At 36.8% G+C, this 12,966-nt stretch overlaps 1 protein-coding gene across 1 annotated transcript; it reads right to left on the minus strand.

Moving 5' to 3' along the window:
- Window positions 1-7,841: 7,841 nt before the first annotated feature.
- Window positions 7,842-12,295, minus strand: LOC114758882 (probable inactive receptor-like protein kinase At3g56050). The gene is made up of 10 exons (XM_028947978.1): window positions 11,973-12,295; window positions 11,745-11,883; window positions 11,337-11,408; window positions 11,087-11,230; window positions 10,842-11,011; window positions 10,260-10,496; window positions 9,894-10,067; window positions 9,473-9,663; window positions 9,253-9,385; window positions 7,842-8,750 (listed from the first exon to the last, which is right to left on the minus strand). Exons 1-10 carry the CDS (start codon window positions 12,088-12,090, stop codon window positions 8,152-8,154), a joined length of 1,977 nt encoding a protein of 658 aa, XP_028803811.1. The 5' UTR covers window positions 12,091-12,295; the 3' UTR covers window positions 7,842-8,151.
- Window positions 12,296-12,966: the final 671 nt, after the last annotated feature.

Here is a 12,966-nt window from a genome sequence, read left to right on the forward strand (position 1 = left end):
CTCATCACAAATCTTCTTAGGGATTTGGGAAACTTGCATAGGATAAAGAGGAATAGAGCTCAATACAGACTTAGCCAAAGTGATGCGACCTGCAGTAGACAAGCATTCCGCTTTCCAATTGGCTAACTTGTTTCTCACCTGGTCAACTATATATTGAAACTTTGCTGTAGGTTTTTTACTTTTTGTTAAGGGAAAACCAAGATACTTCCCTATTTCTGTTGACACTTTCATTTGTGTTGACTCTCTAATCCTTCTTCTAACATTTGCATCAACTTTAGGAGAGAAATATAAGGAAGATTTATCTCTGTTAACTTTCTCGCCTGAAGCCTGAGAAAATTGATCCAAAACTTCCATCATGCAAGCAACTTGTTTCTCAGAAGCAACTCCAAAGAGCAATAAATCATCAGCAAACATTAGATGAGAGATAGAAAGGCCACCTTTGGAAATGGAAATAGCTCTCCACTTACCTTCATCAACTGCATCACAGATAAGATGGGATAACCTATCCATACAAAGAACAAAAAGAAAGGGGGAGATAGGGTCTCCTTGTCTAAGACCTCTCATAGGAGCAAAGTACTCAGTTGTTGATCCATTCCACAACACATTATAGGTTACAGAGGTTACACAATCCATAACAAGATTCACAAATTTATCATCAAAACCCACATCATACAGTACAGTGCGAAGGAAGTTCCAATTAAGCCTATCATAGGCTTTCTCCAGATCAACTTTCATTGCTATAAGCCCTCTCTTTCCTCTGGCTTTACTCATTACATGAAGAACTTCCTGACCAATGATAATGTTGTCCTGTATAAGTCTTCCTTTGATGAAGCTGGACTGGAAAGGGGAAATTAAATCATTCATCACTGCTTTAAGTCTGTGGGTGATAACTTTAGTTAAGCATTTGTAATGCACTGAACAAAGAGAGATAGGCCTGAAGTGAGCAACTAGCTGAGGATTTTCTCTTTTTGGAATAAGAGAAATCAAAGTTTTGTTTGAGTCATCCACTTTTAGACTTCCCTGAAAAATGCCTTTGACAAAGCTACAAATAGAGGGGCCCAACACCTTCCAATTGTGTTGAAAAAAGATAGGGGAGAATCCGTCGAATCCGGGGGCTTTGTAGGGGCCCATAGCGAACAGCGCAGATTTAATCTCTTCATCAGTAGGCAAATTACTCATATCATTTATCAGATTGCGATCAACCTTAGGAAAATTGGCCCTCGTTTCTAGGTCATTATAGCTGGTGTCATTCGAAGAGAATAAAAGTTTGAAATAATCGACAACCATTTCTTTCAGTTCAGCATCATCATCCACCCAATTACCCTGTTCATTTTTCAGAGTAAGAATTTTATTCCATTTCCTCCTCTTTTGAGTTTTTAGATGATAATAACGAGTATTCCTATCTCCCTCAGTTAACCAATTTGATCTAGACTTTTGAAACCATTTGACTTCTTCCAACTTTAACACCTCCTCTAATTCCAACTGCAAGTTTGATTCAAGATCAGTAAGGAATTTTGATAGAGGATAGGCTGGAGATTTTTGAATACCTTCCAATCTAGCAAAAATATTCCGTTTCTTCAATTCTACAAAGCCAAAAACTTCCTTATTCCATACAAGGATGGAATCTTTAAAGTGAGACAAACTCCTATTAATATCATCATCACACTTCCAGGCATTTTCCACAAAACTATTGAAATTCTCATGCTCAATCCACATAGCTTCAAAACGAAAGGGTTTGTTCCCTCTAAAATTCAATCTTTCAGCATCAAGACACAAACTCAAAGGATTATGGTCAGAAAATTTTGTTCGAGCACATACCTTTATCAAATAATTTTGAAAAGAAGACATGAACATAGCATTGCCCAAGGCTCGATCCAGTCTCTCATACATCCGTGAGCACCCCATCATCTTTGGCCCTTTCCAAGTAAACTTAGGACCTTTAAATCCTAAATCTGTCAGCCTGCACTCTTTAATTCGGTCATTAAACCAACTCATTCTGTTGCTGTTTGGATGTCTTCCACCTATCCGTTCTGACTCCTCCGCAATGTCGTTAAAATCCCCAATCACCACCCATGGATCAGAGATACTTTGGGATAATAGTTTCAACTCCTCCCAAAGAATTTGTCGGAACTGTGAGTGGGGAATTGCATAAATGGCAGTAAGGAAAAAAGAAGGTTTCCCTGCGACTTTGCATTTTAAGTGTAGAAATTGTCTATCACTTTTATGAACTGAAATCTGAACAAAGTCACTCTTCCAAGCAACCGCTAGACCCCCTGACCGACCAGTACTTGGAACAGAGAAAAGACTGTCGAAGCCCAGTGAGTATAGACGCTGTAATTTTGAATCATCTCCACACTTTGTTTCTGAAAGCATAAGGAGCGCAGGTTTTGAGTTTCCAAAAATAGCCTTCAGATTCCGTGTGAAGTTGTTACCACCCACCCCCCTAATATTCCAATACATTATTTGATCCATAAACATTAAAAAGAAAACGGATCCAGAGCCCAATTAACACGACCCAATAATTAGAATTGGGTTTCAGGTACCATAGGCCCATCACTTTGGGTTTCCTTCTCAAATTCATCACTAGATGGGTTTACCAGCATTGGCCCACATTGCTGTACCTCAGGCCCTTTGTCCATCTCTGAATTTTCACCCGGATCATGAGGGAGGGGTGCAGTATCTTCGATATAATCCATCTGCTCTTCCCCAATGTTCTCATTCGAGATGTTATTATCTCCTTCACCAAAATTCCTTCGAGCTGAGCCCTCTTCTTCGGTTTCATCCAGTGTCAACATCAATAACTCGTTTGATCTCTTATGATTCACGAACATCTCACGAGATCTCTTTTCCTTCCTCCCCTGCTCTACCCGTTTAACGGCTTCTGTCACTTTCTCTGGGACCACCCCTGCAGCCGCGCCATTTTGCTTGTTACGTCTCTTACTCGCCACATCTTTTGTCTCACGCACAAATCGTACATTAGTGGTGGTAGCCTTAGCAAATGGTACGTTCTCCAGGACCGAAGATGCAGGGATTGCATTATCCTCTATTTCTTTAGTTAAATTATATTGATTATTTTCCACGTCAGCTAGAATTTCGAACCTCGTCCCTGAGCTTGGTTGCCGGAAAGCTCCCCCTGCCTTCTCTTTCCCCCTCCTCTGTCGCCGGTTTTTTTGCACAACCTTCCATACTTCCTGATCATTATTCCCAGCTCCATCAATATCCATTCCAGCTTTTTGTACACCCTCAGCGCCCCTATTCTGGTTGCTGTCATTTTGCTCTGTAGATTTTCTCGATGGACATGTCTCGTTGCGATGCCCATATACCCCGCAGTTCAGACAAAGAGCGTGGAGCCCTTCATATTCTAAGTAGTAGTCCTCACCATCGATTGAGAAGCCTGACATTAGTTGTTTACCCAAATCAACCATTACACATATTCGTGCATAATGTCCTCGCAGCTGGGAAGAAGTATTAACATCAACTTTGATTGTTTCCCCTATCCTGTTCCCAATAATAGTGAGAGCCTCCTCATCATAATACTCTAATGAGACCCTTGGCAAACGAACCCAGACAGCCACTTTATCTATTTTAGCTTTTGCAGGATTGAACTTAGGCTCCCATGGTCTTACTGTCAAATAATGATCATAGATCATCCATGGGCCTCCTGTTAAAGCATTAAAATAATCCTCTCTATTTGATAATTTGACTACAAAATAGCCATAGCCAATGTTAATCAAACTGATGATTCCCCGTTTAGCCCATAATGCTTGGAGTCTAGTTTCCAGCGCTTTGTAGCCTATATTGTGATCTAGGAGTTTCACAATTACTGCCTTCTTCCACGCCCTATAGAGACGTTTTCTCAATCTACCGGAAAAATGGAATGTAGGAAAATTTCTCTTCGGGTCTTCCCTTATTCTCACTAAAGGTTCTCTCTTATCAGCTTCTGTCTCCGACTGCGATTCAGACATATTATCATCAGAAAGATCATCATTCTCATCCCTGTCATCATCAGAATGGTCATCCTGGTTGGTAACACCTTTCAGTTTCTCAGCAAATGTCAGTCCTGTTTTATTAGCAGGAAACTGGGTAGTCCCAAGCTTTGGCCATTGGTTCTCGTTTGAGCAGTCTCCTTGTTCCATAGCATTATTTTTTATCTTCTTTGAGCTCCTCACAAGCAGATCATTTTCCTCGGTAGAGAGAGGAGCACGAGCTAAGCTTTTTAAATGAATTCAAGGTTGCATACTTGAATATGTGAGTAGAATTTTTTTTTTTGGGTACATGTAAATCGATAAATCTGCCTCGTGTTTTTTTTTTTTGTTATACGAGAATATACCATGTGTTAGTTGTGTATCCTGTGACCAAAGCTTTGTTGGCCCCAAAAAGTCATGAAAGCTCTAGGAGTTTGGTACTTACGAGATGTTTTTGGGCTTTCTGTGCCGGTGGGTTGGGGGTCGACTTGATGTTTTGGGCTTGTAGGCTCGTTATTTATCAGTCAATATAAGGCCCGCTTGGGTTTTGGAAAGGAAGGAAATGAAATGTGTTACGATAGAAAAATAAAATGAACTAAAATGATAACGAACATTATAAATTTATGCAAGGGAAGATTAATTGAATGATAGTGAGATGTAAATAAGAATTCATATGTACAAAGTCATCAATCTATTTTGCTAAAAAAAGTCATCAGTCTAGATTTCCATTTTCAAGAAACAGTGATTATCATGGGAGAGATTATTTACACCATTATAGTCAATCAAATATAATTATATTAAAATAAATCATAAAAAATGCTTACGTTGAAAAATATTATAGAAGTGTTTGGATGGGAACTAAACCATATATCTAAAAGTAATTTTAAAGTATACGAAATAAATATATAAAGGGATTTGTTTTGATTTGTTAAAAAGTGCTTTTTAAAAGCACTTTTGGTGATATAAGTGGACATATAGATCGGCTAGAAACAAGAATAGGATGAAATAAGACTTCAAGAGAACCTGCTTCTTGCAACTCCAAACACAAGAAACCAAGCGGATGATCAGAGTAGGACTTTAAGAGAACTCGTAATTTACAACCCTAGCCATGAAGAGACTGCAAGGTTGATTGGTCTCTTGATATTATCGAGTATTCTCACGAGAATAGGAGGATGCAAGCAATGTTCACACAAAGAGAAATAAAATTCTCATATTATTAATTATTTAAATCATCTCCCTCTAAAATACAAAAAATGTAGGCTATATTATAAGTGACTATAGAACATTCTAGAATCATAATCCTAAGACATAAATAGTAAAATGATATCTCATTAATTATTATTTGACTATGAGAGGCATCATTTATTATATAAAGAGAAAAAAAATTTTACTCAAGCTCTGAGAACTAGTCTGCTATCTTAAAAATAGGAAACTGAATCAAAACAAAAACTTCTAGAATAATCATTGACCAAAAAGTTTTATTCAAAGTAAATAAAAAAAAGAAAATTCCTAAAAACGAATTTAAATCATAATTAATGCATAATAACACCTTCTTGATGCTTCTTGAATGTTCTTGGATGTCACATATAATCCTTGTCCAAAACACATATTTGTCACATGATATTTTAAGTGAATTCTTCAATCTATACTTCTCATAAGTCTTGTACATCATCTTGAACTTTTGTTGGGCTCACTAAATCATGATATAATGACTTTAGGAGTGGCCTATTACATGTCACATTAAAGCTTTGTATATGTAATTATCCATGTTATCTTTCAATCAATGATTTATGTCCTCTTTTATGTAAATATTCTTGAGTCCGAAACCCCTTGAATACTTTGAAGGGCTTGTAGGGCTTTTAAAGCAACGAGCATTTATGACCTTCATCTTGAACATTCCTTGATATGTTATCATTTGGGGTGTTCCAAACACCTTAATAATTACCATATATAAAGTCCGTTTGACATTTTATAAGGCTTGATTGCAAAAGTTAATAAAATATTATAAACTTATCAAATGCTTGCAAAGGTTTGTATTCGTGACTCTTTTAACACATTAATATCCTATGCTTTGTAGAATATAAAACCCGAATAATTAATTTATAAAAATTAAGAAAATTGATTAACTAGATTGTTTATGAAAAATGTGTTTCATTTTTCTTTTATACCCTTCTTTCAACCATAGGATTAAATGTGGAAGATAGATAGCGAGAAATTTATGTTTGCAGAAAAAAAATAGTGAGAAAAATTATGAAATTAAAAAAGGCAATTGGGGAAACCTAAAAACAATGAGATTTAAACTCAATAAGAATTTTTTGGCAAAAAAAAAAACTCTTAAGAATTTTGATATACTATCTCCGATTCTTAATATAAAAACTAGTTGACTAATTTGAGTAGATTAAAAAAGCTTGTTAAGTTAGTTATTTGTAATAAATATGTGTTATCTTTTTTAGAATACTCTTACTAATCATATGTATTAATTAGAACTATCATTTAATAGAATCTTTAACATATGCAATATATTTAGACCAAATTAAATGTTAAACTAGTTTGATATTTAATTTGGTTCTAAATATAAGACATCGATCTATTTTATCTCTCATATTTATCTATTTTTCTCAATACAGTTCCTGTAATAGTTACACATATTAAATGATGTATCAAATAGTAATTTTGGCTAATAGATTAGCAAAGGCATTTTTGGAAAGTCAACACGTGTATTACTAATAACAAACTTTAACTAATTTTTTCAATCTACTTAAATTAACCAATTGGTTTTTATATTAAATACTAAAGGTAGTACTACCTCCGATCCTTAATATAAGACCCCATTTGACTTTTATTTTGGTCCTAAATATAAGACCCCAATCCACTTTGTCTCTTATATTTATATATTTTTTTCCAAAATAGCTCTTCTAATAATGATAGTTCTAATCAATACACTTGATTAGCAAGGATATTTCAGGAAAAACAATACATATTTAGGACAAATAACTAACTTAACTTACTTCCTTAATCTCTTCAAATTAGTCAACTGGCTCTTATAATTAGGACCGGAGGTAATATTAGACTTCCCTTTAAATCTGAGGGTAGTGTCCAGGGATGAAGGTAGTCTTAGACTTTCCTTTAAATCATACGAAGTCTTAGGCCCCTCTTCCGTCAACAACTGTTCACCAGCCACCACAAACTTGGTCACAAATCACGACCACCAAGCAACTACCATTGTTGCGGCGCCGCCACTACCGTAGCATCAATGCCCACCGTTAAGTTAATTTTGTTTTATTATCTTCCTTCACATGTTCTGATAATTTGAATCATTCACATTCAATGCGTTTAAACTCTCTACAGAATTTCGGTTAATTGTATCAACAACATATAATAAAACATCTTGAAATTCAGTAGAATGAATCAAAAGATTGACGTTATGTAAAACAATACAAGGGGGTTATACCATATTTTAGAACAATCATTATTGTCGTTGTTATTTTGTGACCAGAATCAACTGGGAATTCAATAGCTGTCGTACAAAATAAAAAACTCAGATTTATTGAAGATCTCCACCATCATACGACACTGCAGGCCAAATTGTCCGCCGTGTATTCATATTCCAGCTGCAAAGTCTGGTTGTCCACGCGCAAATGCAAAGGCAATTACTAAAATAGCAAGTCATCGTTCATGTTCCCAGTTCCTATCTGTCGGCTTATAAGACAAAGTCTTGGTTAATGCACATCTTCTTAATTCCTATCTTTATCATCAACTTAAACTTCATTTCCAATCAAAGAATGTGTACATGTGTGGGGTGCATGTTATTAGTATAACAAATTATAACATGTCTAATTTTTATGACTTCGATAGGCCAAAGAATGGAGGAAGAGGAGTGAGAAAGAGAAGGGTAGTAATTAATACTGGAACTGTGTGAAACCCCTTGGTTGCTGTACTTTCCACAGCAACAAAAGAAGGGGAGGTGAGTCTAACCAGGGAGGAAAAAAAACAAAAAACAAAACAAGCAAGCGAAGGTATTCCCCACATATCTCTTTTATCGCCTTATGTACATGTAAATTCGCAATCGAGAAAACTAAATACGTGTATCGACCTTCAGGTGAGTACTCTTTGCGCCTTCACCGACAGAAAAACGATCAGACTATTGAAAGCTCCTTCCTTTTTACAATCTGAAACTCCCTATCATTTAGCTTGCATCTGCTGAACAAATCTCAAGCTCTGCCCACCAGAGTGGAGAAAGTCTTGGCACTGCTGCATCAGGTGTTATGTTTGTTATTTCTCTCAGTCTCATACTAACATCTTTCATACTTGGTCTTTGCTTAGGATCAGGATGAACACAAGATTTGATCAGTTCAGCAACTTGTTCTAACTTCTCTTCATCAAAAGAGGCTAGAGTTGGATCGACCATTTCTCTCAAGGGATGATCCACTTGTAAATAATCTGATGCCCAGTTTTCAAGTGAGCTGTCATCAACTGAATAAGGGACTCGGGATGTTACCATTTCAAATAGTACAACACCAAAGTCATAAACGTTGCTTTGTGGACCTGCTAATGGATTATCAAATTGTTTTCTGCCCTTGGTCTTCATCTCAGATGAAGCTATTTCATATGAGAAACTCAGATCTGCAATTTTTGCAGCATAGTCCTCGGTGAGAAAGATGGAGGAAGAGTTCATATTGCTCAGGGCTACAGGAGGGTCTAGCTGGTGCACGTATTGCAGGCAGTATGCCATGCCCATTGCAATTCTAAGCCTTGTTCTCCAATCCAAGTGCTCAGCTTCTTTTACTGCAAGTGCCAATATGTTCACATGCATGAGTCATTTTCCAACATAAAACACCAAAAGAATGACAGAAACCCCTCTTATTCTAAGGAACTAATCTTGCATTTGAATGAAAAATGGATACATAGGGAAAGAAACATAGCGAACAAATAGAACAACTTTCCAATATGATCAAACCTAAAATGCTGATGAACTCTACAGTTGGTCAAATTGAATCATGCTGTTGTGGGGTGCCAAACTTATATATATGCCTGTCTATGCACGTTTGACTACAAAGATCAGTATTTAAGTCTAGGTTCTAGAATGCCACATAAAAATTTTTCAGATCGCCAATAGCCAATGGTTAAGATCGGTCATCATGAAATTAAGCACTCCTTAGAGTATGTAAATCAGTAACTAGCAATCACCATATCATTATAACAATGAATACACATTTAGAAATGAGGAAATTGAGATACTTTCAGAATATTTTCTGTGTGATAGAACACTGAAATTATATGTACTCACTGTGTAAATGCTCGAAGAGAGTTCCATTGGGTGCATATTCAAAAACCATCATTCTGGTGAAAGGTTCCTCTTCCTCACAATATCCAAGTAGATTGACAAGGTTCTTGTGATTCACTTTCGATAACGAGTCAATCTGAAACCATAATCACAGTAAGAGTAGGCCATATTTGAAAAGGCAGCACATAATCGAATGATCTTGTTGATCTGTATAGTGTGATACCTTTTTCCTAAACTGTACTTCTAAAGTCTTTGACCAAGCATTCGATGATGTCACGGTAACAGATGCCACCGCAATTTCAACTCCGCTAGATAAAGTCCCTTTGTACACTGTTCCGATTGGTGAGGTGCCAAGTACATTGCTAAAGTCTTCACATGCTGCCACGAGCTCGGACCTTTTTAACTTTGGCACACCTACAGTTTCAAACGTCTGTCAGAAAGGATAACAAATATATTTTCAAAGACAAAAGTAGCCCATTATCATGTCATGTCAATGGGATAGAACCAATCAAATTAAAGTTGTCCCTGTCTTGTCTTTCTCATGTTGCAGGAACCCTGAATTTGCGTGCGTGGAGGTAAACTGAAATTTCCAGCCATTGTTCCATTCTCATAAAATTACAGGGGGAAAAAAAACTCAGATGTACCTGTTACAAATGCCTTCTGAAGCTGCCCACTTAGTCCTGTTGCCCAAGGCTTGACAGTAGTAACTTTGTTGGTTCTACAGACATATATGCCGGCAATTAAAATAAGAAATACACCACCACCTATAGCTCCCACCAAAATTGCAACATGATTTTTTGAAAAACTTTTCGATCTTGCTTCGGGTATCTTTGGAGAAGGAGATGCAGATGTATTTCTACCAGGGGAAGTTTTATTTGGTTTTACAGGCGCTACTGCTGAAGGGGGCGGGGAAATTGATGGAGGGTGTGAAGGGGATGGAGATGGAACAGGGGCAGGGGCAGGGGCAGATGCATGGGCAGGGGCAGGGGCAACATGATTTTTTGAAAAACTTTTCGATCTTGCTTCGGGTATCTTTGGAGAAGGAGATGCAGATGTATTTCTACCAGGGGAAGTTTTATTTGGTTTTACAGGCGCTACTGCTGAAGGGGGCGGGGAAATTGATGGAGGGTGTGAAGGGGATGGAGATGGAACAGGGGCAGGGGCAGGGGCAGGGGCAGGGGCAGGGCTAGGGGCAGGGGGCAATTCAGCTGTGCGGTTACTGCCCTTTTGCAGGAGTCTTCGCAGAGCTACACCGTCTTCACCAATATTCCTGTGAAAATAAATTTAAAAAAAAGAAAGATGACTTAGATTTGATAGTAAAAATTAGCCAAAATATGTCACATTGTCACCCAAAAAAAAAAAAAGCCAAAATATGGTCTGGCGGGTAACAATGAACCCTAGAGGAGGGCAATTAAGATTTATGAAAATTAACCACCTTTTTTACAGTAAAAATATTACTTTTGAAATCTAAATCATCCTTTTTGATTGTAAAAAGATGATTTAGATTTGACAGTAAAAATTAACCAATTAAGGAGGAAGAAGAGTGAACCCGGATTTTTGAAAATCTCATAGAATATAAACCCAAAGGAGACCACTTTTCAATGGATTGGAGATGACATACTGTGAAATGGATCTGCTCGCACAAGACGGCAATTTCGCTGCACCAGTTAGCTGGTTTTCATCCACTTGACTTTCAGAAAGCATCTTCAGTTCATTAATTTCGGGAGAGAACCCACCAAGAAGCTCATTGTTGTCCAGCAAACTGCAAGAAGAATTAACTCAATACATAATCGCAGAAGTTCTTAAAAATTGAGTTGTCTAAAGTGTATAAACCTACAGCATGGCTAGGGAGATGTTACTCCCAAGATCTGCTGGTAGAGATCCACTGAAATTGTTGTATCCCAAATCCAAAACCTCCAACTCTTTTAACTCGGCAATTTCTTCTGGAATGATTCCATAGAAAGAATTGTTTCGCAGAATACTGCAGTATATTCACAGCGATTTTATCAGGCAACCGGAAAAAAAAAAATTAAATAATTGACGAAGTTTACACACTGCGCAATGCATCCAAGCGGCAAACATCTTACATGGACTTTACATGAACAAGCTTCGCAAGCTCAGGTACCAGAGTTCCTCCAAGGCAAAGATCTTTCAAATTCCTGAACAACAGAAGCATTTCTCACGATTAGAAGAACCACAAGATTGAAAAGAAATCAGAGGTCAAGGTAAAAATACTAAGTCAACTATATCAACAATGGCACAGTGCTGCTGGAATGTAAGAAGTATCACGAGATGATAAAATTGGTAAATTTGGCATTAAAAGAACATGAATACTAGTCATATACACACGATTTCTCTGCTATCCAACGGTTTCCGCGATAAATCATAGAAAAATAAATATATGAAAACAACTCAATGTCACATAAATGAAAGATCCTAGCAAAAAGATCTGTTCTTCTTCCTTCATATTGTTAGAAAACAAAAACGTCACTTACAAGACCACCACTCTCCCATCTACGCACTGAACTCGGAACCAATTGCACGGGTCAACTTCTCCTTCTTCATCAATCCAATTCGACAAAGCACCAAATGGGTCACTCAATATTCTCTGCCTCAACTTCAAGAGCGCTTTACCTGCCCAGAAACACCATATTCAGCTTCTATGGGATGGCGACAACTAAATATAGGGAAATACAGAATCTCACAAACCCAAAATTCCTTACCTTCGTCATTCAAAGAGCTGCATAGACCCAACAAGCTCTGAAAGAGCAACCACACCACCAAAAAGCGGAGAAGTCCCCGATGATCCTTGTACCGACTGAAATTCCAGTTACTTTTCATTTTTGTTGCTAATCAACGACGACCGCACAGAAACAAAGGAACCCGGACTGTGTTTTGCAAGAAAGGAAGATGAACTGAGTAGAATCGCAAAGCTCTTCAGCGTCTCTGGCTACGATTAATTGAAAGGAAGATGGAGAAGCAAGAGAGGCGATATCAAAACCATGTTCCCAACACCTGCAAATTAGTTTAGACCCAGAAAGGTTTGAAAACGCGTAGGCTCAAAATATAGCTCAATTTTTTGGTAAAAGAAATACTACTATAAAATACGCCGCACAGGAAATTTACACCTCGATGGCAGAAAGGCAAATTGCTGACTTGGAAATTTAGAATGGTTGATAGCAACGCGTATTTTAATTAGTCATAAATATCTCAATCAATATTAAAAATTAAAAATATATATAATAGATAATTCATTCGAAATCTATAATTTTCAGCTCCTTACCCATAATGCTAGAGGGTAAATATTTTTCATATAATATAAAGGTTAAAATTTTTAATTTCAAAAATACTTTTATAGGAGTTATAAGTGCCTTAAAAAAACTACAAAGCAATATAAGGCGCTTGTGATATAACTATAGGTAGAAGATTGTTAATACCTTAATAAAACTACAACGCAATATTACACAAAATTGTATTTCTTCTAAACTATTTGCTCCTTTAATCTTAAAAGAAATTGTTAATTGTTAATAATGAGTCCGAAGATTTTTTTTTAATTCTAACGTTATATTAAAAAAAATGACAAAACTGTATTTCTTCTAAAATACTTTTGAAATAAAAATATGATATTTATCCATCTTGCCTCCTAAATAATCTCTATGGTGATTGCACTTATTAATGAGTCTCTATTAAAAGATAGTTTCAATACATATAATTAAC

Source organism: Neltuma alba, unplaced genomic scaffold (assembly GCF_004799145.2).
Source record: "Neltuma alba isolate B1F8T4 unplaced genomic scaffold, ASM479914v2 tig00010760_pilon, whole genome shotgun sequence".
Taxonomy (NCBI): domain Eukaryota; kingdom Viridiplantae; phylum Streptophyta; class Magnoliopsida; order Fabales; family Fabaceae; genus Neltuma; species Neltuma alba.

Coding starts and splice junctions, on each gene's coding strand:
- LOC114758882 (XM_028947978.1), bottom strand. CDS start 12,090: ATGAAAAGTAACTGGAATTTCAGTCGGTACAAGGATCATCGGGGACTT. Junction 11,012..11,086: donor AACATCTCCCTAGCCATGCT/GTAGGTTTATAC, acceptor TTCTTCTTGCAG/TTTGCTGGACAACAATGAGC. Junction 10,497..10,841: donor CTCCAATCCATTGAAAAGTG/GTCTCCTTTGGG, acceptor AAGACGGTGTAG/CTCTGCGAAGACTCCTGCAA.